Source organism: Aethalodelphis obliquidens, unplaced genomic scaffold (assembly GCF_003676395.1).
Source record: "Aethalodelphis obliquidens isolate GAN/ISIS:26980383/991018 unplaced genomic scaffold, ASM367639v1 scaffold142, whole genome shotgun sequence".
In the NCBI taxonomy this organism is placed as follows: Eukaryota; Metazoa; Chordata; class Mammalia; order Artiodactyla; family Delphinidae; genus Aethalodelphis; species Aethalodelphis obliquidens.
In genome coordinates, this window is record NW_020838086.1 from 517021 (window position 1) to 539077 (window position 22057).

A 22057-nucleotide genomic window follows, 5' to 3' on the forward strand; every position below is an offset into this window, starting at 1 on the left:
CTAGGTCCATCCACTCACTACAGATAACTCAATTTCATTTCTTTTTATGGCTGAGTAATATTCCATTGTATATATGAGCCACATCTTCTTTATCCATTCATCTGTCGATGGACACTTAGGTTACTTCCATGTCCTGGCTATTGTAAATAGAGCTGCAATGAACATTGTGGTACATGACTCTTTTTGAAGTCTGGTTTTCTCAGGGTATATGCCCAGTAGTGTGATTGCTGGGTCATATGGTAGTTCTATTTTTAGTTTTTAAAGGAACCTCCATACTGTTCTCCATAGTGGCTGTACCACTTTACATTCCCACCAACAATGCAAGAGAGTTCCCTTTTCTCTACACTCCCTGCAGCATTTATTGTTAGTAGATTTTTTAATGATGGCCATTCTGACTGGTGTGAGGGGATGCCTTATTTTAGTTTTGATTTGCATTTCTCTAATGATTAGTGATGTTGAGCATCCTTTCATGTGTTTGTTGGCAATCTGTATATCTTCTTTGGAGAAATGTCTATTTAGGTCTTCTGCCCATTTTTGGATTGGGTTGTTTGGATATTGCGCTGCATGAGCTGCTTGTAAATTTTGGAGATTAATCCTTTGTCAGTTGCTTCGTTTGCAAATATTTTCTCCCATTCTGAGTGTTGTCTTTTCGTCTTGTTTATGTTTTCCTTTGCTGTGCAAAAGCTTTGAAGTTTCATTAGGTCCCATTTGTTTATTCTTGTTTTTTTTCCATTTCCATAGGAGGTGGGTCAAAAACAATCGTGCTGTGATTTATGTCAGAGTGTTCTGTCTATGTTTTCCTCTAAGAGTTTTATAGTGTCTGGTCTTACATTTAGGTCTTTAATCCACTTTGAGTTTACTTTTGTGTATGGTGTTAGGGAGTGTTCTAATTTCATTCTTTTACATGTAGCTGTCCAATTTTCCCAGCACCACTTATTGAACAGGCTGTCTTTTCTCCATTGTATATCCTTGCCTCTTTTATCAAAGATAAGGTGACCATATGTGCGTAGGTTTATCTCTGGGCTTTCTATCCTGTTCCATTGATGTATGTTTCTGTTTTTGTGCCAGTACCATACTGTCTTGATTACTGTAGCTTTGTACTATAGTCTGAAGTCCAGGAGCCTGATTCCTCCAGCTCCATTTTTCTTTCTCAAGATTGCTTTGGCTATTCAGGGTCTTTTGTGTTTCCATACAAATTGCGAAATTTTTTGTTGTAGTTCTGTGAAAAATGCCATTGGTATTTTGATAGAAATTGCACTAAATCTGTAGATTGCTTTGGGTAGTATAGTCATTTTCACAATGTTGATTCTTCCAATCCAAGAACATGGTATATCTCTCCATCTATTTGTATCATCTTTAATTTCTTTCATCAGTGTCTTATAGATTTCTGCATACAGGTCTTTTGTCTCGTTACGTAGGTTTATTCATAGGTATTTTATTCTTTTTGTTGCAGTGGTAAATGGAAGTGTTTCCTTAATTTCCCTTTCAGATTTATCATCATTAGTGAATAGGAATGCCAGAGATCTCTGTGCATTAATTTTGTATCCTGCAACTTTACCAGATTCGTTGATTAGCTCTAGTAGTTCTCTGGTAGCATCTTTAGGATTCTCTATATATAATATCATGTCATCTGCAAAGAGTGACAACTTTACTTCTTTTTCCAATTTGGATTCCTTTTATTTCTTTTTTTTCTCTGATTGCTGTGGCTAAAACTTCCAAAACTATGTTGAATAACAGTGGTGAGAGTGGACATCCTTGTCGTGTACCTGATCTTAGAGGAAATGGTTTCAGTTTTTCACCATTGAGAATGATGTTGGCTGTGTGTTTGTCATATATGGCCTTTATTATGTTGAGGTAAGTTCCCTCTGTGCCTACTTTCTGGAGGGTTTTTTATCATAAACAGGTGTTGAATTTTGTCAAAAGCTTTTTATGCATCTATTGAGATGATGATACGGTTTTTCTCCTTCAATTTGTTAATATGGATTTTCACATTGATTGATTTGTGTATATTGGTAAATCCTTGCATTCCTGGGATAAACCCCATTTGATCATGGTGTATGATCCTTTTAATGTGTTATTGGATAATGTTTGCTAGTATTTTGTTGAGGATTTTTGCATCTATGTTCATCAGTGATATTGGCCTGTAGTTTTCTTTCTTTGTGGCATCTTTGTCTGGTTTTGGTATCAGGGTGATGGTGGCCTCGTAGAATGAGTTTTGGAGTGTTCCTCCTTCTGCTGTATTTTGGAAGAGTTTGAGAAGGATAGGTGTTAGCTCTTCTCTAAATGTTTGATAGAATTTGCCTGTGAAGCTATTTGGTCCTGGGCTTTTGTTTGTTGGCAGATTTTAAATCACAGTCTCAATTTCAATGCTTCTGATCAGTCTGTTTATATTTTCTGTTTCTTCCTGGTTCAGTCTCAGAAGGTTGTGCTTTTCTAAGAATTTGTCCATTTCTTCCAGGTTGTCCATTTTATTGGCCTATAGGTGCTCGTAGTAATCTCTCATAATTCTTTGTATTTCTGCAGTGTCAGTTGTTACCTCTCCTTTTTCATTTGTAATTCTATTGATTTGAGTCTTCTCCCTTTTTTTCCTGATGAGTCTGGCTAATGGTTTATCAATTTTGTTTATCTTCTCTAAGAACCAGCTTTTAGTTTAATTGATCTTGGCTGTCATTTCCTTCATTTCTTTTTCATTTATTTCTGATCTGATCTTTATTTCCTTCTGCTAAGTTTGGGTTTTTTTTTTGTTCTCTCTCTAATTGTTTTAGGTGTAAGATTAGGTTGTTTTCTTAGATGTTTCTTGTTTCTTGAGCTAGGATTGTATTGCTATAAACTGCCCTCTTAGAATGGCTTTTGCCACATCCCATAGGTTTTGGGTCTTCGAGTTTTCATTGTCATTTGTTTCTAGGAATTTTTTGATTTCCTCACTGGTCTCTTGGTTATTAACTAGTGTATTGTTTAGTCTCCATGTGTTTGTATTTTTTACAGACTTCTCTCCTGTAATTGATATCTAGTCTCATAACACTGTGGTCAGAAAAGATACTTGATATGATTTCAGTTTTCTTAAATTTACCGAGGCTTGGTTTGTGACCCAGGATATGATCTATCGTGGAGAATGTTCCATGAGCACTTGAGAAGAAAGTGTATTCTGTTGTTTTTGGATGGAATGTCCTGTAAATATAAATTAATTTGATATTTACAAATTAATTGTTTAATTAATGTGTTTGATGTGTCATTTAAAGCTTGTGTTTCCTTATTTATTTTCTTTTTGGATGATCTGTCCATTGGTGAAAGTAGGGTGTTAAAGTCCCCTACTATGATTGTGTTACTGTTGGTTTCCCCTTTTATGGCTGATAGCATTTGCCTTACGTATTGAAGTGCTCCTGTGTTGGATGCATAAATACTTAAGATTGTTATATCTTCTTCTTGGATTGATCCTTTGATCATTATGTAGTGTCCTTCTATGTCTCTTGTAATAATCTTTATTTTAAAGTCTATATTTTGTCTGATATGAGAATTGCTGCTCCAGCTTTCTTTTGATTTCCACTTGCATGGAATATCTTTTTCCATCCCCTCATTTTCAGTCTGTATGTGTCCCTAGGTGTGAAGTGGGTCTCTTGTAAACAGCATATATATGGGTCTTTTTTGTATCCATTCAGCCAGTCTGTGTCTTTTGGTGGGAGCATTTAATCCATTTACATTTAAGGTAATTATCGATATGTATGTTCCTATTCCCATTTTCTTAATTGGGTTTGTTATTGTAGGTCTTTTCCTTCTCTTGTGTTGCTTGCCTAGAGAAGTTCCTTTGGTATTTGTTGTAAAGCTGGTTTGGTGGTGCTGAATTCTCTTAGCTTTTGCTTGTATGTAAAGGTTTTAATTTCTCTGTTGAATCTGAATGAGATCCTTGCTGGGTAGAATAATCTTGGTTTTTCCCTTTCATCACTTTAAATATGTCCTGCCACTGCCTTCTGGCTTGCAGAGTTTCTGCTGAAAGATCAGCTGTTAACCTTATGGGGATTCCCTTGTATGTTATTTGTTGTTTTTCCCTTGCTACTTACAATATTTTTTCTTTGTGTTTAATATTTGATATTTTGATTAATATGTGTCTTGGCGTGTTTCTTCTTGGATTTATCCTGTATGGGACTCTCTGTGCTTCCTGGACTTGATTAACTATTTCCTTTCCCATATTAGTGAAGTTTTCAACTATAATCTCTTCAAATATTTTCTCAGTCCCTTTCTTTTTCTCTTCTTCTTCTGGGACTCGTATAATTTGAATGTTGGTGCGTTTAATGTTGTCCCAGAGGTCTCTGAGACTGTCCTCCATTCTTTTCATTCATTTTTCTTTATTCTGCTCTGCGGTAGTTATTTCCATTATTTTATCTTCTAGGTAACTTATCCGTTCTTCTGCCTCAGTTATTCTGCTATTGATTCCTTCTAGAGAATATTTAATTTCATTTATTGTGTTGCTCATCATTGTTTGTTTGCTCTTTGGTTCTTCTAGTTCCTTGTTAAACGTTTCTTGTATTTTCTCCATTCTATTTCCAAGATTTGGGATCATCTTTACTATCATTACTCTGAATTCTTTTTCAGGTAGACTGCCTATTTCTTCTTCATTTGTTTGGTCTGGTGGGTGTTTACCTTGCTCCTTCATCTGTTGTGTGTTTCTCTGTCTTCTCGTTTTGCTTAACTTACTGTGTTTGGGGTCTCCTTTTCTCAGGCTGCAGGTTCGTAGTTCCCGTTGTTTTTGGTGTCTGTCCCCAGTGGCTAGGGTTGGTTCAGTGGGTTGTGTAGGCTTCCTGGTGGTGGGGACTGGTGTCTGTGTTCTGGTGGATGAGGCTGGATCTTGTCTTTCTGGTGGGCAGGACCACATCTGGTGGTGTATTTTGGTGTGTCTGTGACCTTATTATGATTTTAGACAGCCTCTCTGCTAATGGGTGGTGTTGTCTTCCGTCTTCCTAGTTGTTTGGCATAGGGTGTCCAGCACTGTAGCTTGCTGGTCATTGAGTGGAGCTGGGTTTTAGCGTTGAGATGGAGATCCCTGGGAGAGGTTTTGCTATCTGATACTACATGGAGCTTGGAGGTCTATGGTGGACCAATGTCCTGAAGTCAGCTTTCCCACTTCACAGGCTCAGGTCTGACCTCTGGCTGGAGCACCAAGACCCTGCCAGCCACACGGCTGAAAGAAAAGGGAGAAAAAAGGAAAGAAAGAAAAAATAAAATAAAATAAAGTTATTAAAATAAAATTTTTTTAAATTATTAAAAATAAAAAACGTTAAAAAGTAATAAAGAAAAGAAAGAAGAGAGCAACCAAACCAAAATACAAATCCACCAATGATAGCAAGCGCTAAAAACTATACTAATAAGACAAACAAACAAAAAGAACACAACAAAGAAAACGGACAGACAGAACCCTAGGATAAATGGTAAAAACAAAGGTATACAGGCAGAAATCACACAAAGAAATATACACATGCACACTCCAAAAAGGGAAAAAGGAAAAAAAAAATATATATATATTAAAAAAAAAGGAAGAGAGCAACCAAATCAATAAACAAGTCTACCAATAGTAATAAACTCTAAATACTAAACTAATGTAAAGATAAAACCAGAAAAAAATTAGATGCAGAAAGCAAACCCCAAGTCTACAGTTGCTCCCAACGTCCACCACCTCAATTTTGGGATGATTTGTTGTCTACTTCGGTATTCCACAGATGCAGGGTACATCAAGTTGATTGTGGAGATTTCATCTGCTGCTCCTGAGGCTGCTGGGAGAGATTTCCCTTTCTCTTCTTTGGTTGCACAGCTCCTGGGGTTCAGCTTTGGATTTGGCCCCGCCTATGCATGTAGGTCACCTGAGGGCATCTATTCTTCCGCTCAGACAGGATGGGGTTAAAGTAGCAGCTGATTAGGGGGCTCTGGCTCACTCATACCAGGGGCAGGGAGGGTATGGAATGCGGGGCGAGCCTGCAGTGGCACAGGCTGGTGTGACGTTGCAACAGCCTGAGGTGCACCATGTGTTCTCCCGGGGAAGTTGCCTCTGGATCATGGGACCCTGGCAGTGGCGGGCTGCACAGGCTCCCAGGATGGGAGGTGTGGATAGCGACCTGTGCTTGCACACAGGCTTCTTAGTGGCTGCAGAAGCAGCCTTAGCGTTTCATGCCCGTCTCTGGTGTCCGCACTGATAGGCACGGCTTGCGCCCGTCTCTGGACCTCATCTAGGCGGTGCTCTGAATCCCCTCTCCTCGTGCACACCGAAACAGTGGTCCCTTGCCTCTTAGGCAGTTCCAGACTTTTCCCCAGACTCCCTCCCGGCTAGCCGTGGCGCACTAGCCCCCTTCAGGCTGTGTTCACGCAGCCAACCCCAGTCCTCTCCCTGGGATCTGACCTCCGAAATCTGAGCCTCAGCTCCCATCCCCTACCTGCCCTGGTGGGTGAGCAGACAAGCCTCTCAGGCTGGTGAGTGCTGGTCAGCACTGATCCTCTCTGCGGGAATCTGTCCACTTTGCCCTCTGTACCCTTGTTGCTGAGCTCTCCTCCGTGGCTCCGAAACATCTCCCCCGCCCACCCCATCTCTACCAGTGAAGGGGCTTCCTAGTGTGTGGAAACTTTTCCTCCTTCACTGCTCCCTCCCAGAGGTGCAGGTTCCAACCGTATTCTTTTGTCTCGTTTTTTCTTTTTTCTTTTGCCCTACTCACATACGTGTGGAGTTTCTTGCCTTTTGGGAAGTCTGAGGTCTTCTGCCAGCATTCAGTAGGTGTTTTGTAGGAGCAGTTACACATGTAGATGTATTTCTGATGTATTTGTGGGGAGGAAGACGATCTCCACGTCTTAGTCCTCCGCCATCTTGAGGGTCTCCCCGTTCTTATTTTGTAATGTATGCATTTAGTGCTATAAGTTTTTGTCTCAGTCCTGAGAAGCATTATAAGTAGGATTTTTATTTTCATTCAGTTCACTATGATTTTCCTTGAGAATTCCTATTCCATGGATTATTTAGAAGTACGCTATTTAGTTTCAAGTGTTTAGAGATTTTCCTGTTATCCTGTTACTGACTTCTAGTTTGATCCCATTGTGGTAGGAGAACACACTCTTATGATTTTATTCCTTTTACATGTATTGAGGTTTGTTTTATGGCCCAGAACATGGTGTATCTTAGTATACATTTCATGGCACTTGAAAAGTATATATTCTGCTATTGTTGGATTGGGTGTTCTGTCAATGTCTGATTCTGTTTTGATTGATGGTATTGTTGAGTTCTTCTAGTTCTTTGCTAAGTTTTTTTTTTAATTTATTTTACTTTTGGCTGTGTTGGGTCTTCGTTGCTGCATGCAGGCTTTCTCTAGTTGCAGCGAGCAGGGGCTCGTTGTGGTGCATGGGCTTCTCATTGCAGTGGCTTCTCTTGTTGTGGAGCATGGGCTCTAGGTGTGCATGCTTCAGTAGTTGTGGCACGTGGGCTTAGTTGCTGCACGGCATGTGGGATCTTCCCAGACCTGGGCTTGAACCCGTGTCCCCTGCATTGGCAGGTGGATTCCTAACCACTGCACCACCAGGGAAGCCCCTTTGCTAATTTTTTGCGTAGCTCTCTATCAGCTGTTGTGAGAAGGGTGTTGAAGTCTCCAACTGTAATTGTGAATTTGTCCATTTCTCCTTTCAGTTCTATGAGTTCTTGTTTCACATGTTCTGCAGTTCTGCTGTTTGCATATATTTAGTATGCAAATATATTTATATTTGCAGTACATTTAGTCTGAAATCAAGGTGTTAGCAGGTCCATGTTCTTCCTGAAGGCTCTAGGGGAAGAAGCTTTCTTGCCTCTTCTAGCTTCTGGTGGCTCTTGGCAATACTTGGTGCTCCTAGACTTGAAGCTGTAGCACTGTAGTCTCTGTCTCTGTTTTCACGCAGCTTTATTTTCTCTGAGTGTCCTCTCCTCTCCTTATATGGACACCAGACATTTGATTTATCTCCCTGATCCCATGTGACCTTACCTTAAACAGATTGTATTTGCAAACATCCCATTTCCAAATAAGATTACATTCTGAGATTCTGGGTGGACCTGAGTTTTTGAGGGGATACTATTCAACTCACTAAACTGACCAAGTTGTTTTCCTCATAAGTTATAGCTGCAGTTGCATAGTCAGAAACCTTCAAAGTCTCTTGAGCCTCCAGACTCCTTGAGCCACTTTGACTTTCAGAGCCTCATGCTGAAATTTTTGAGATTCTTGCCTAATTCTGAGATTTTTGCCTTTTTAAAATACAGACTACAGAGCCTTACCCTTATTGTTGACCTTAAACTCTTAAGATAACATGATGACTTTCTGTCAGGTTTCCATTATTCTCATTTTTTTCCTTTTAAGTCAGAGCAGCAGTTTTCCTCGTTACTTCCTCTACTAATATTGAGTTAAAGTATAGCAAGAAGTTGACACATGCTGTGCTCTTCCTCAAATGAGATTTTTAGTAGATCTGAGTAGAGACTAACTTTTTTTTTTTGAATTCCATGAGAAACATCTTGAATTTTGAATTTTACTCTGTGGATTTAGGGGCACTAGAGATTTTTGGACAGGGAGGTAAAGTGGTTAATCTGCAGGACGGGGAGTAGTTGATGGGTACTGGACGCATGGAGACGACGGGGAGTCTGTTGGGGTGGCACATGAATCATCTGGAGAGCTTGTTAAAATGCAGATGTGTTAGCTTTGGGGTCTGAGAGTCTGCGTTTATGAAAAGCTGTTGCTGCTGGTCTAGTGACCACACTTTAAGTAGCTAAGATTCATGATGTGTTAGAGAAATTCCGGTGTTTTAATCTCACCAACTGTAGGCCACAGTTGAGTCCAGATTTCAAGTGGACAAACCCAGCAGACCGTTGGCACCACTTCCGGGTGTCTCAGCCAACATTTTAAATCCTGAATCTTGGGTGAATATACCCATAACAATAAATTCAGCCCTACCCAAGCACATATTTTGTCCTCCTTTGTCTAATAACCCTATAATCTCTTCCCATTCATGCACTCTGGAATTCTGCTGATACAAATTGGAAAGATCCTACAGCTCTGGTGTATATGCTGCTCTCCCATAGCCAACCTTGTACTTAGACTCCTAGGCTAAGCTGGGATCTTATTCCTCTTAGTGGCCTGAAGGTAGTAAATAGTGGAGGTGGTGCTGAGGAGAATGGGCATCTCAGTTTTTTTTTTTTTTTTTTTTTTTGGCGGTACGCGGGCCTCTCACTGTTGTGGCCTCTCCCGTTGCGGAGCACAGGCTCCGGATGCTCAGGCTCAGCGGCCATGGCTCACGGACCCAGCCGCTCCGCGGCATGTGGGATCTTCCCGGACCGGGGCATGAACCCGTGTCCCCTGCATCGGCAGGCAGACTCTCAACCACTGCGCCACAAGGGAAACCCGGCATCTCAGTTTTTATGCTAGAGAAGGCTGCTTGGAAGGAGGGAGAGGGAAAACTGCTTTTTTCAGCAGAAAGGTTTTGGGGTTTTGGGATTCAAAGTTAGGCTTCCTCTTAGTTTACACATCCCCATCCCAAGACACAGAGTCCCACTTCTCAACCTTCGCCCTTATCTTCGATCTGGCAGGGTTGTACTTTTAAATGGTGTTGCAGATCTGCAAACCATACACATAGGCATAGGGCTAGATCCTCAGCCAGATCTCTCATGGAGCATTAAGGTTGCTAAATGAAGACATGTTCAAAGAACTAGATGCCTTGAAGTTATATACTGTTTATGTAAACACTATAGAGTTTTTTCCTTAGTTAATTTTTAAAATGAGAATGAGTAAAGAAAGTTGAAATATTTCTTTGAATGTATGAATTGCCATTTGTTAGTCAGTGAATGTTTAGAAGGGCCTTTAATGTCCGAGATGCTGTGTCATATTGACAGTAGATTCATATGTTGTTGATCATTAACTTTTTTTTTTTTTTTTTTTTTACAGAAACTTATTGGAGAAGTGTTTAATATTGTGAGCCAACAGTCTACTGCTCGACCTGGGTGCATTATTGAGCTCAATGCAATAACCAACCAAGTAAAACCATGCTTGTGAATTGGTGTTACTAACATACTTTATCCCAGAGTGCTTAATATGCATAAGATACACAGTTGAACCTTCAACAACTTGGGGGTTAGGAGCACTGACCCTTCTCACTATAGAAAATCCACATATAACTTACGGTCAGCTTTCTGGATCCTCGGTTCTGCATCTGCATATACAGTTAACTGCAGATTGAGTAGTACTGTAATAATTACTATTGAAAAAATTTCCCACGTAAGGGGACCTGTGCCGTTCAAGAGTCAACTATATTTCATTGCAGAATAGTTCTCTTGTTTGATACTAAATATAGCCAACTTCTCTTGATTTCCTTAGTGAAAATCTCCAATGATTTACGAATTCTTTTTCTCCAGTTGAATTGTATCTGTAGCCTTATTTCCTGTTTAAAGGTCATTTGATTCAGTCAGGGAAGCCATGAAGGAAAATACAGTACAGCTGCATAGAGGCATGGTTTGTGGTTTTTCTTTTTCTATTGTTACTCATTTCAACTCAGTAGATGGTGACATCAGCTTTAAGAGTGTTTGCTTTGTTAGGCTGAGTATTAGATATTTTTATGAGATCCATTAAAATGAAGATAGAAGTAGGATCAAAGTATGCATTTACTTTCTAAGTACAGGTCTTTCGTGTAGGCAGTGTTCTTTCCTAGCCCCTACCTAGAAAAGAAGGAGAACCCTTCCCTCTACAGGGAGTTTGTAAATCCCATCATAGCCCTCATATTTGTTTCTTCAGGATCATGTTTATGGACTGAAGGGGATAGAAGTAATATATTCATTCCAAATATGAAAAAAGGTTACTTTGATGAGGAAGTTACCAACTATTTTCAAACAAGGAAATGAAGAAAGAGCCAACCATATTTAAAAATAAACACAGTGTTATGTCATTATTTTTCCATGATGCCTTGCACATTCTGTTAGGGAAAATGTCATAATTTCCACCAATGTAGAGAAATGACCACATCAGCTCATGGCAACAGAAATGTGGCTGCCAGACTCAAATTACTAACGCCTCCTAGGAAACCCTTAACTTGTGATTTCCTTTTTTTCACTCTATAGGGATATGGGAGAAGAGTGTATTAGCTTCAACCCATAAATGTCTTAATTTTTAATGAACTGCGAGTTAAATTCATTTCCCCAGTGTAGCCCCTTCTCTACTCTGTACCATGGGATATTATTACAGACCTCTTTCACCTAGCATTTTGCTTTTTACTTCATACTTTTTGAAGATTTTTCCCTTTCCATTTGTGGCTATCTTTATCACAGGGCTGGTAAACTGCAAGCACTGATAAATGGCTTAGGCTTATAAATCATTCTGTGTTTCCCGTGTGCTGTATGATTTCTGTATCCATGAAAGCGTCACCCTTCCCTTTTCTTGCATTTATTCTTCTTCCCTGGGGAAGGTGACCTTTTATGCTATGAATGTGAAGGGATTTTTTTATGTTTCTTTATGGAGAGACATAAAAGTACCTTATAACTTTCATAAAAATTTTGTGGGTCAACCTAATGTCATAGTCATTTTATTTCCTTCTATCAGTACTATGAAAGGAGGCTGATTTGCTTTAGTCTCTAAGATTATAGCCCATACATTCAGTGCCAAGGTTATCATAGCTGCTTGCCTTCCTTGAAATCTGTGGGGCAGCCATCAAATTGTCTTGACCTACTTCCGTAATAAGCTTTTGTTTGGATTTAGCCTTTCCTTGAATTTCAGTTCACTTTTGTGATTCTAAGTAGCTATTTGTGATTATCTTTACTCTTCTTGTCTGTGTGGTCCCAAACATGATTTTGTAGCATCAGCTGACTGTGATGTTTCATCTATTCTTTTAGAAATCTTAGTTACTTAAATGTAAATACATTTCTTCAGAGATGTGTCATTCCTACTGGCTGTTATAGGATCCTTCATAATTCCCACTAGACAGACTTATTGGAAATACTTTGAGGACCTTTCTGGGTTTTTTTTTGGTTTTCAAGTAGAATTAGAAAAAGAGCCTATGGTAGTGTGCTTAATATGGTCTGCATGGCCTTCTCCAGCCAGTCATGAGACCTGATATTTTTGAACTCAGAGTGGCCTAGGTTACTTAACTGTTTTTTTTTTTTTTTTGAGATGCAGACCTGTTGATTTGTTTTTACTAGAGTTTCACAGTTCTGCTGTTGACTATAGCATCTTTGAAAGTAATTTATCTAATGATTTTTTTCTCTTGCTTTTTCCACTCTAATTAGTCATTCTATAAAGAATAGAAATTGTTAGAGAGTTTTTTTCTTCTGTTTTATATTAGGGTTCTTGGGGAGGTAGTGGGTGGAAGATACAGAATTTCAAAGATAAAACTTTACTTGTTTCATATTTGTAGTGTGGCTCAAATACACAGTTGCTTCATGTGTTTCAAGAAGACTTCATTAGAGGATATAAACCACATAAAGAAGATATGGAGAAAAAGGAAACAGAAATATTTTTTCAGCCATCACAAGGTACTGTTAAAAAATAGTCTTGAGGGGCTTCCCTGGTGGCGCAGTGGTTGAGAGTCCGCCTGCCGATGCAGGGGACACGGGTTCGTGCCCCGGTCCGGGAAGATCCCACATGCCGCAGAGCGGCTGGGCCCGTGAGCCATGGCCGCTGAGCCTGTGCTCCGCAACGGAAGAGGCCACAACAGTGAGAGGCCCGCATACCGCAAAAAAAGAAAAAAAACAACAACACAGTTTGTAAAAAATAGTCTTGAGTTCAATACCTTAATCTTAGAAAACCTTCAAACTTTCATTGAGTGTGGATCTTTATATCTAAAGTCATCACTCGTGATTTTTGGCAAATACTCTAGTTCTATCAGAATTGCTTTTTTGTAGGTGAAGAACACATGAGGGTAAAAATTATATTTTGAAAGACAGGTTCTCTGGTGACATAGCCTTTTGCCAAGAAATGTTATTTATGAAACCTAGTTTAATTGTTTAAAAACTTAACTTCGGTTGTTCAACTCTACAATTAAATTGTTTTGGTTGGTAGTAAGTATCCTTCTGGTATCTTAAGGAAGCCAATTAATATAAGTTTACTAAAGATTACTGATAAATATAGGAGGGAGATATTATGTTGTATGGTATACCAGGAAGCTTAGGTACGCTTAGGTTTTATGTTGTATGGTATACCAGGAATTAAAGGTACCATCTCATAGTTTTCCTCTCTGAAGGGTTGTATTTATTTCTTCTTCTTGTGAAAGAAAGTAGTTCTCCTAAGACCTTTCAAGAACAAACCGTATGATATTTAAACTTTATTATTTAGCTTTAAATATTCCTTTTAGAAGTTATACTTTGTAATTATAAAACTTTCATGTTCTATTTGAAAATTAAATTTGAAAATAGAGCATACTGAGTAGAATACTTTCTGTATGAAGGTAGGAAAGACATGTCCTACTTTAAGAATTCATTTTCTGTGATTAATAGTTTTTAGTTTACAAAGGGTTTCCAGGTATTTTATCTCATTTGGTTATAGATTGTAAGTATCCAGAAGGACATATTTAATTTTCTTAGTATAGCTTTTATCACAGAATTATGTATAGTCATTTAAGGAAGGTATTTCTACTGAATTTGTACAGTTAATTTTGTTTTCTTTAGTGGAAAATCAGAATGAGTTCTGTCTTCTGTGAGGCTTAGCTCAAACATCTTTTCACCCCTCAGACTAATAATTTTTTCCCTTTCCTGCATCTTTCTTCATAGATCAGAACTTTTCTTCTTTCTAAGTTATTCAGTTGTCACGTTCAGTTTTATTTCACTGTCACTATAGCATAACAGTACTGTATAGATTTAAAATGTGCTTTTCCATAGTATTTCACCTTTACTTGGGTTAAACTTTTTTATACGCTTTCCTGCAAATCTAACTATCAATTATCATGCTACTTCTAACAGGGAATACATGCCAACCTACTAGAAAACAATGCTTATATAAGGTTGGTATTTTTTAAATAATGTTTTTAATTGGAAGACCTGCATTTAAAAATATTATTTTATTTCCCTCTTTTGAGATATATATATTTATATTTTTTGGCTTGTGGGATCTTAGTTCCCCAATCAGGGATCGAACCTGGACCCATGGCAGTGAAAGCACCAAGTCCTAACCGCTGGACCGCCAGGGAATTCCCTTGATATTTCTTTTTCTTTTTTTTTCTTTTCTTTTTGTTGCGATATAGTTGCTTTACCATGTTGTGTTAGTTTCTGCTGTACAGCGAAGTGAATCAGCTATATGTATACATATATCCCCTCTTTTTTGGATTTCCTTCCCATTTAGGTCACCACAGAGCACTGAGTAGAGTTCCTTATGCTATATAGCAGGTTCTCATTAGTTATCTATTTTATACATATTAGTGTATATATGTCAATCCCAGATATTTCTTTATGTCACTGTGAAATCAGGCTGAAAGATTTCCTGATGCTTTTCTTGGTTTTCCTTTAGTTTTTGTACAAAGTTTCTCTTGATTTTATAGCTGTTTTCTTAAGGGACTTGAAATGTGTATTTCTCCTCTTCCCTGACCCTGCTGTATTTTGTACTTTCTAAGTTTTAGTTAAAAATTAATTACTCTTTTAATTAAGAAAAGTGCCAGTTACAGACAAAAGTAGCGTGCATAGTTAAATGAACCTTCCTATGCCCATAACTTAGATTGATGACTTTAAGGTTTTGTCACCTGCTTTACCTACCCTATTTTCTTTTCTTTTCCTTTTTTCCTGAAATATTTTAAAGCAAACTCAGCCATCATGTTGTTTCGCTCCTGTGTACTTTATGCATTTCTAAAAATGACTTTCTTACATGTGTGCTGTTATCACATTGATAAAATAACAAAATTTCTCAGAATTCTGTAATAACTAGTCCATAGATTTACTTCATTTAATTGTCTCAAAAAAATGTCAGGGTTATTTGTTCTTAATTTGTTTGGATCCATGTCCATATAGAGTCCACACATTGTGTTTCATTTTTTAAGAGTCTTTTAAGCTAAAGTAATCCCCCTTTATACTCTTACCATGCCACAGACTTGTGTTAGAGAAAGTTATTTTATAGGAATTTCTCTGACCAGTTACTTGTGACGTCATTTAAAATTTTTCCTGTAAAGTGCAAATTACCTCTGTAGACTTGATTTGACCCAGATTCAACTTCCTAGGTGTTGCTTTGTTCATCATAGAAGGTCATAAGAAAGAACGTAATGTTAGGATGTCTCATTTTTAGTGATGCTAAGATTCAGAAAATTCACCTGGTGGCACCAGTGTAAAATTTGCCAGCAATCTATTATCTTGTGGTGTCTTCCATTGATACTGTTGCTTTCCAATCAATTATTTCATTAAGGATTGCACAAGTGTGATTTTCTAGTTTTATCAGTTCTCATTTATTTATTAGCTGGAAAGCATTTGTAAGGAAAAGCTTTCCCTTATCCATGGCAGCTTTTTGGCTATTTTGAAATAGAGTTATTTTTAGGAAAGTGCTTAGTTCTTTCCCTTTAATTGATGATTTCAAAGGAGTTTGTGCCCAGGTTGCTGCTAGTGGTTACGGATGAATTTATTGTTGTTGTTGTCTTTCTTTTTATTTTGTGAATCATTATGAACCCATTTTAGAAAAACTGCTGAAGAATAATACACATACAAAGATATACTCCTATCACTCATGAATTTTTATGTACTTAGCATATTTCAGTCAGTTTGCAGTCATAATTCTAATTCTCACATTGTCCTGTAGTAGGCTAGTGAAGACCCTTTCAAGTTGGTCCTGAGTTCTTTTGACACAACCTCATTATTTTTGATAGTTTCCTTTCTTTCAGGCACAGCAAGATAGGCCAGGCTTATCTTGTAGATAGCCTTTGCAAGAATGGAGTCATCCCTCCAGACTGTTCCTTCCAATGGAGCATGGTATTTAGAGGCCACAGTTTGAGTTTTAGCAATGCTCATTGCCAATGAGTTGCCATTATGGGTTTTCTTCTCTTTTTTCTCCTCCGTCCCTTCCTTCCTTCCTTTTTTATCGAATGAAAGAGTCTTTAAATTCTATACTGGTTCACAATTTTCAAAAGTTTCACACCCATAATTTCATATAATGTATAGGTTTTCATTTTTAAAGGAAGTTTTTGTTGTCCTTTGTAGATCTCATTTTCATATATGAAAAATGCAGTTGTCAGTAGGGAACATTATGTTCACAAATAATGTCTTTTCATAAAAAATGCATAAAATTTCTAAGAAGTCTCTCCTGCACCACCATCATTGGCCCTCCACCCATAACTATTAATTTTTTTAAAAAATGCTATTTTACATATAGAGAAAGCAGGATACATGTTTACTTCATTCTTTCCATTTACTTGCCAATTTTCCAGTTAAGGAGTTAGTGCCCCAGTTACTTCAGGGGGCATCCAGTGAGGCTGACTTGCTCCTGTTCTTTTTCTCCCTCTCTTGCTCTTGCATTCTCTCTCTGTGTCTTTCTCTTCTTTTCTCTCTTCCTTTCCGTTCTTCCTTCTGGTCCTCTTGTCCTTCCTTTCCTTTTTTTCTTATGTGCCCTCTCTCTTTTGGTATTCTTATGAACTCAATGTGTTTTAATAAATTGTATTCATTTTTATTCTTTGATGCTCAAATTGTCCCATCTTTGACCAATAGGTATCCCTTCATGTTCGCTTTTGTACTTTTGATGTAGCCGTGTTAGTCTTTGATAGCCACCTAACTTTTAGCACAAAAGTTATATAAAACTGCTTCTATACACCTATTCTTCCCTTTCCTCCCAACTTCTATACATATCAAGAGATTTTGTTTAAAATGTCTTTCTCTTAACCCTATAGAAACACGTTAACTTAAATATTCTTTTCCTTTAACAATAGGATATCGACCACCACCATTTTCAGAAAAGTTCTTTCTAGTAGTAATTGAAAAGGACAGCAATAATTGCTCTGTTCTCCACATGTGGCACCTTCATCTTAAATCTGTACAGGCATGTTTAGGTAAGTAATTATATTACAGTTTTATGTAGATATGATATGAAATAAATTCATTTTATTGGATATGCTTTAGGTTGGTTAATTCTTTAAAATGAAGATCCAGTGAACTGTAAATTGAGTTGCTGAACTGAAGTATGTATAGGCCAAACTTTTAATTACAAGGCCATAAATCATTAATGAAACAGGTTAATCTAAAAGCAAACCAGTCAACGGGCACATTAGACATATTGAAAAAAAAAGTTTGATTATTTTTTAATTAATATTTATTAAATGCCTATTATGACTCTGTTCTAGATACCATGTCCTATAAATCAGTTTTGCCCATAGAATTAATACTGTATTTTTTTGTTGGTTAATACACACTGCCATCTGATACCATGCACATTAGCTTTAGCATCACTAAAAGAAGGAGATTTGCTAGTTAGAAAATGTGATTGAGCATCTGATGTTCAAAAGGGGAACTGGTTTTGTAGAATATTAGGAAATGCAGCAGTGATTAAAAAAAATTATTTCAGCCGTGCTTTTGCTATACATATTCATATTGATGTCTTAGCAAATTAGAAGATCTGTAATATGAAGTACAGAAATTGATTATAAATCTTTCTTTTTAAAACAAACTTACTTTTTGAGAGATACTTGTTTAAATGAAGAATTGCATAGTTAGCCATATCAAACTGAATCTGCTTTAAACTGATTAACCCAAAATATTTGAGTTTTGAAAATATTTTATTATTTCTGATGGTTACATAATTTTAATGATTTTATACACACTAAACATTTAATACAGAGAAATAATAATGTATATGTGTTTTGTTCTCTTCCTAATCCACATTATCACATAACTGTGTAAATAGCAGTTCTAACTGGGCCATGAACTGGGACTGGAAAAGCCAAATGATTCAATAGAACCTTTACCTGTGCCTAGTTGAGCCTAATCATCTTGTGGTAGGAGGAATCCAAAAAAATTTTCAAAGCCTTTGGCGTTAATTCTTGGCGTTACATGTTGTTCCACAGGAATGCAAGAGTAGAGTGATCTATTGATAAAAGCTTGTCAGGAAGAGAATTTTATTTTTATTTTTTTAAATTGAGGTAACATTGGTTTATAAAATTATATAAGTTTCATGTGTATAGCATTCTAATTTGACTTCTGTATACATTACAGTGTGCTCACCACCAAAAGTATAGTTTCCATCTGTCACCATAGAGTTGACTCCCTTTACCCATTCTGCCCTTCCCCAACCCCTTTCCCCTCTGGTAACCACCAATCTGTTCTCTGTATCTATGTGTTAGTCTTTGTTTTGTTTTGTTTGTTCACTTACTACTTTAAAAAACTATTCCACATATGAGTGAAACCATGCAGTATTTGTCTTTCTCCGTCTGACTTATTTCATTTAGCATAATACCCTCCGGGAAGAGAATTCTTAACCCACCAGAGAATATAGTATTTTCTAGAGTTGAGCACAGAGCCAGGAATGGTTCTGAAGAGATTAATAGAGGTAGCAACAGATCCTTGTGGTAGGATAGGAATCATGTGATGCCTTCTGTCCCCCTGCTTATGAAGGAAGTATCCCACTGCTCTTCCCCTCAGGTCTGGGCTAGTATAGAGTTGCCTTGCTTACTCTGTTTGTGACAGCAGTAAAAGGTCACAAACAGTAAGATTACAGTAGAAGCAAACAAATCATATGCTATCTTTAGCTTTGACATAAAGCATCTATCTTGTGGTTCTAAAATGTGCAGCAGATTTAACATGGTGTACATTGCCATTAAAGCTGATACGTGAATTTAGCAGTGTGTTGAAAATCCTGGCAAAGGGTGAAGCGATAGACTAGACTTACATTTAGGTGGGGAAGGAACATTTGGAGTACCTTCTAGGTACCAGGCACTGAGATAGGTACTTTATATATGTGAGATAGATGTTACCTTCAGTTTACTAATGGAATAATATTAAGTAACTTGACCAAATGACACATCTAGTTTGTCACAGACTAAGTTTCAAAATTAGGTCTTCTGGCTTTAAAGCCTTTCTTTTGCTTTTTCCCCCTGCTCTTATTTTCTTTCTTTGCATGAGATATATGCATTAGAAAATTGCCTGGTTTACAGAAAGAGAAATGACTCAGTTCAGCCTTATTTTGCAGGTGAGAAAATAGCTAGAGATGATGAAGTACCTTGCTTAAGGCAACATATCTAGTTAGTTTTAGAGTAGGAGTAGTATTTCTGTCTTCTGACTACTGATTCAAGTTTGTCGTCTTATTCTATTTTACAAAAAATGTTCTCACGTTTCTTATTTAGTGGTCTGCCATTATAAAAGAGATTGGCATATTTAAAATCCACCAGAAGCAAAAGGGGATTGATTATTATCTCTCCGTATTCTGGTGCTACTCGGGATGTATAAAGCTAATAAGACCTCATCCTTGCCCTTGATGAATTCATAGTCTAATGGCGGGGAGGGAGATGGACATACAAATAAATAAATGTGATGCAAGTATCTCTTACATGTAGCAGAAGCACAGATAACTAAATCTGCTTAGAGATTTACACTCCACCTGAAGGTGAAAGCTGGAAGCTTTTTGGACAAAGATCAAGGTCAATATGCTTACAAAGCCATTCAACTAATACTATCTTAAATTTGTTTGGAACTTTTATATGTTCTTGGAACTTTTATATGTTCTTGTTTATTATCTTGTTTCAGCACTTGATAGTTAGTAGGCTGGTATTTTAATGTCTTCTTTACCGCTAGCTAATTTTATGACCTAAGGAAAATCAGTAAGCTTTCCAAGTTTAAATTTCTTCATCTATTAAGTGAGGCTGTACCTTGTTATTTCTCAAAGTTTGATTTATGACCCATCTGTTTCAGAAACACCTGGGCTGCTTATTAATGCAGATTTATGGGATCTACCCCAAAACAACTGAGTCAGTGTTTCTGTGGTTAGGCCTGAGAACCTTCATGTTAAAAGTTCCTCAAGCTTTTGATGTGTTTTAAAGGTTGAGAACACTGGGCTAGAGAACTTGTTTTTTTCCTAGATCTTACATGTTGTGATTCTTCACTGACAGTATCCCTGTGATGCAATTGTTGATGCTAAGAAAGAGTAAAATAGTTTTAAAAAAAAAATTCTATCAAGGTAACTGAGCAAAAGTTTGAAAATTGATCTTGTCTCCAGAGCACTTTTAAGAAATCATGTTTCTTAAATCATCACAAAATATTATCTAGCTCATGTAGATAGTGATGATACTAATATATTTCTTAATTTCTTAATTTATTTTCAAAGCTAAAGCTGCAGAAGGTGTTTCATCAGAGAGTCTACTTTCAGTCCCTGGACAGAAGAACATAGACTCTTCTCCAGAAACCTCTCCTAGTGTGAGCCCCATACCACATTCTTCATCAATCGCCAACCTTCAAACTGCTAGTAAACTGATTCTGAGTTCTAGACGGGTATATAGCCGACCTCTTGATCTCCCGGTAGGAGTTGAAGTAATAAGAGCAACGCCTTCAGCAGGTAACGTAACTTTAAGACCGGACAGTTGTAGCTCAGAGCAATCTTCAGTGCATAAAATGGGTGAACTCTTCTGAAATATGTGCAGAGTTGACACTGAAATAAAGATTTGTTTTCTACTAACGATACCTCTATTTAGAAACATGTCTGTTTTAGAAATAATTTCCTGTGATAAATGTAATCAGCTTGACAGAAAATAGTGTGAATGTTTTAATGCAAGGTTTCTTGCCTATGCTGTGATTTCCTATAAATAGGAATACTGTGATAGTGAAATTGCAAAGAAATGGTCGTATGTGAATTATTGAAGCTTTTTTTTTTAATTAAGGCTTTTCATCCACAGTATTGCTGTTATTAAGTATGTTTCACCAAGAGTTGGCAGATACTTTGGGGGAAAAATATAGGATACAGGATTAGAGTTTGGTTTGCCTAGAGCGATACTGGCATTAGCAAGGTTGGTAAAATAGTTTAAAGAGCAGGACTGGCATCTGTATTTTAAAATGTTCTGTCATTGTGGAATTTGAATTGAGGAGTTCCTCGAATAGTGTTTTTGGGGAACCAGAATTGGAGGTTCAAGACTATTCCAATTACTGGTGAATGATTTTGAGTATGAGGTTCTCTTACTCATCCCTAACACAGGTTTAGAATCAGAGTTGGAAAGACCACATTAAGAGTTTACTCTGGGCTTTTGTGGCAGGTGCAGATTTAGGTCAGCTTTTGAATCTTTCAAAGTATTTGGAAAGTTTAGGATATACTCAAATAAGTTTATTGGAATTAATAATGATAAATTACATTTTGCGGGGACTCTGTAAAATGCTTTCAAATGTCTTGTTGGACAGTAAAACTCCAAGGGAAGTAGTAACATGATCCCTATTATTTATTTATTTAAATATTTATTTATTTATTATTTTTGGCTGTGTCGGGTCTTCATTTCTGTGCGAGGGCTTTCTCTATTTGCGGCAAGCGGGGGCCACTCTTCATCATGGTGCGCGGGCCTCTCACTGTCGCGGCCTCTCTTGTTGTAGAGCACAGGCTCCAGACGCACAGGCTCAGTAGTTGTGGCTCACGGGCCTAGTTGCTCCGTGGCATGTGGGATCTTCCCAGACCAGTGCTCGAACCCGTGTCGCCTGCATTGGCAGGCAGATTCTCAACCACTGCACCACCAGGGAAGCCCCTCCCTATTATTTAGATAGAACAGGCTCGGACGTTTAAGTGCCTTTCCCACTGTTAGGAAGGCATTGATAGAATGGAACTTGAATCCAGGCTTTCTGATCCCAACCTTAATCACTGTTACCCCTCATCTTATAGTTGTTTTTTTTTTTTAAATTAATTTATTTAATTTATTTATTTTTGGCTGCGTTGGGTCTTTGTTGCTGCGTGCGGGCTTTCTCTCGTTGTGGCAAGCGGGGGCTACTCTTTGCTGTGGTACGCGGCCTTCTCGTTGCGGTGGCTTCTCTTGTTGTGGAGCACGGGCTCTAGGTGCGGGCCTTAGTAGTTGCAGCATGTGGGCTCAGTGGTTGTGGCGCACGGGCGTAGTTGCTCCACAGCATGTGGGATCTTCCAGGGCCAGGGCTCGAACCCGTGTCCCCTGCATCGGCAGGCGG

At 37.9% G+C, this 22057-nt stretch overlaps 1 protein-coding gene across 1 annotated transcript in view; it reads left to right on the forward strand.

The window, feature by feature from the left end:
- The window catches only part of DMXL2 (Dmx like 2), a 142149-nt gene that overhangs the window by 77119 nt on the left and 42973 nt on the right, over positions 1-22057 (forward strand). Inside the window, exons 14-17 of the mRNA XM_027099798.1 lie at positions 9921-10010; positions 12376-12493; positions 16849-16968; positions 20232-20459. Coding sequence (XP_026955599.1) covers positions 9921-10010; positions 12376-12493; positions 16849-16968; positions 20232-20459 — 556 coding nt within the window. The remainder of the gene's footprint in view (positions 1-9920; positions 10011-12375; positions 12494-16848; positions 16969-20231; positions 20460-22057) is intronic.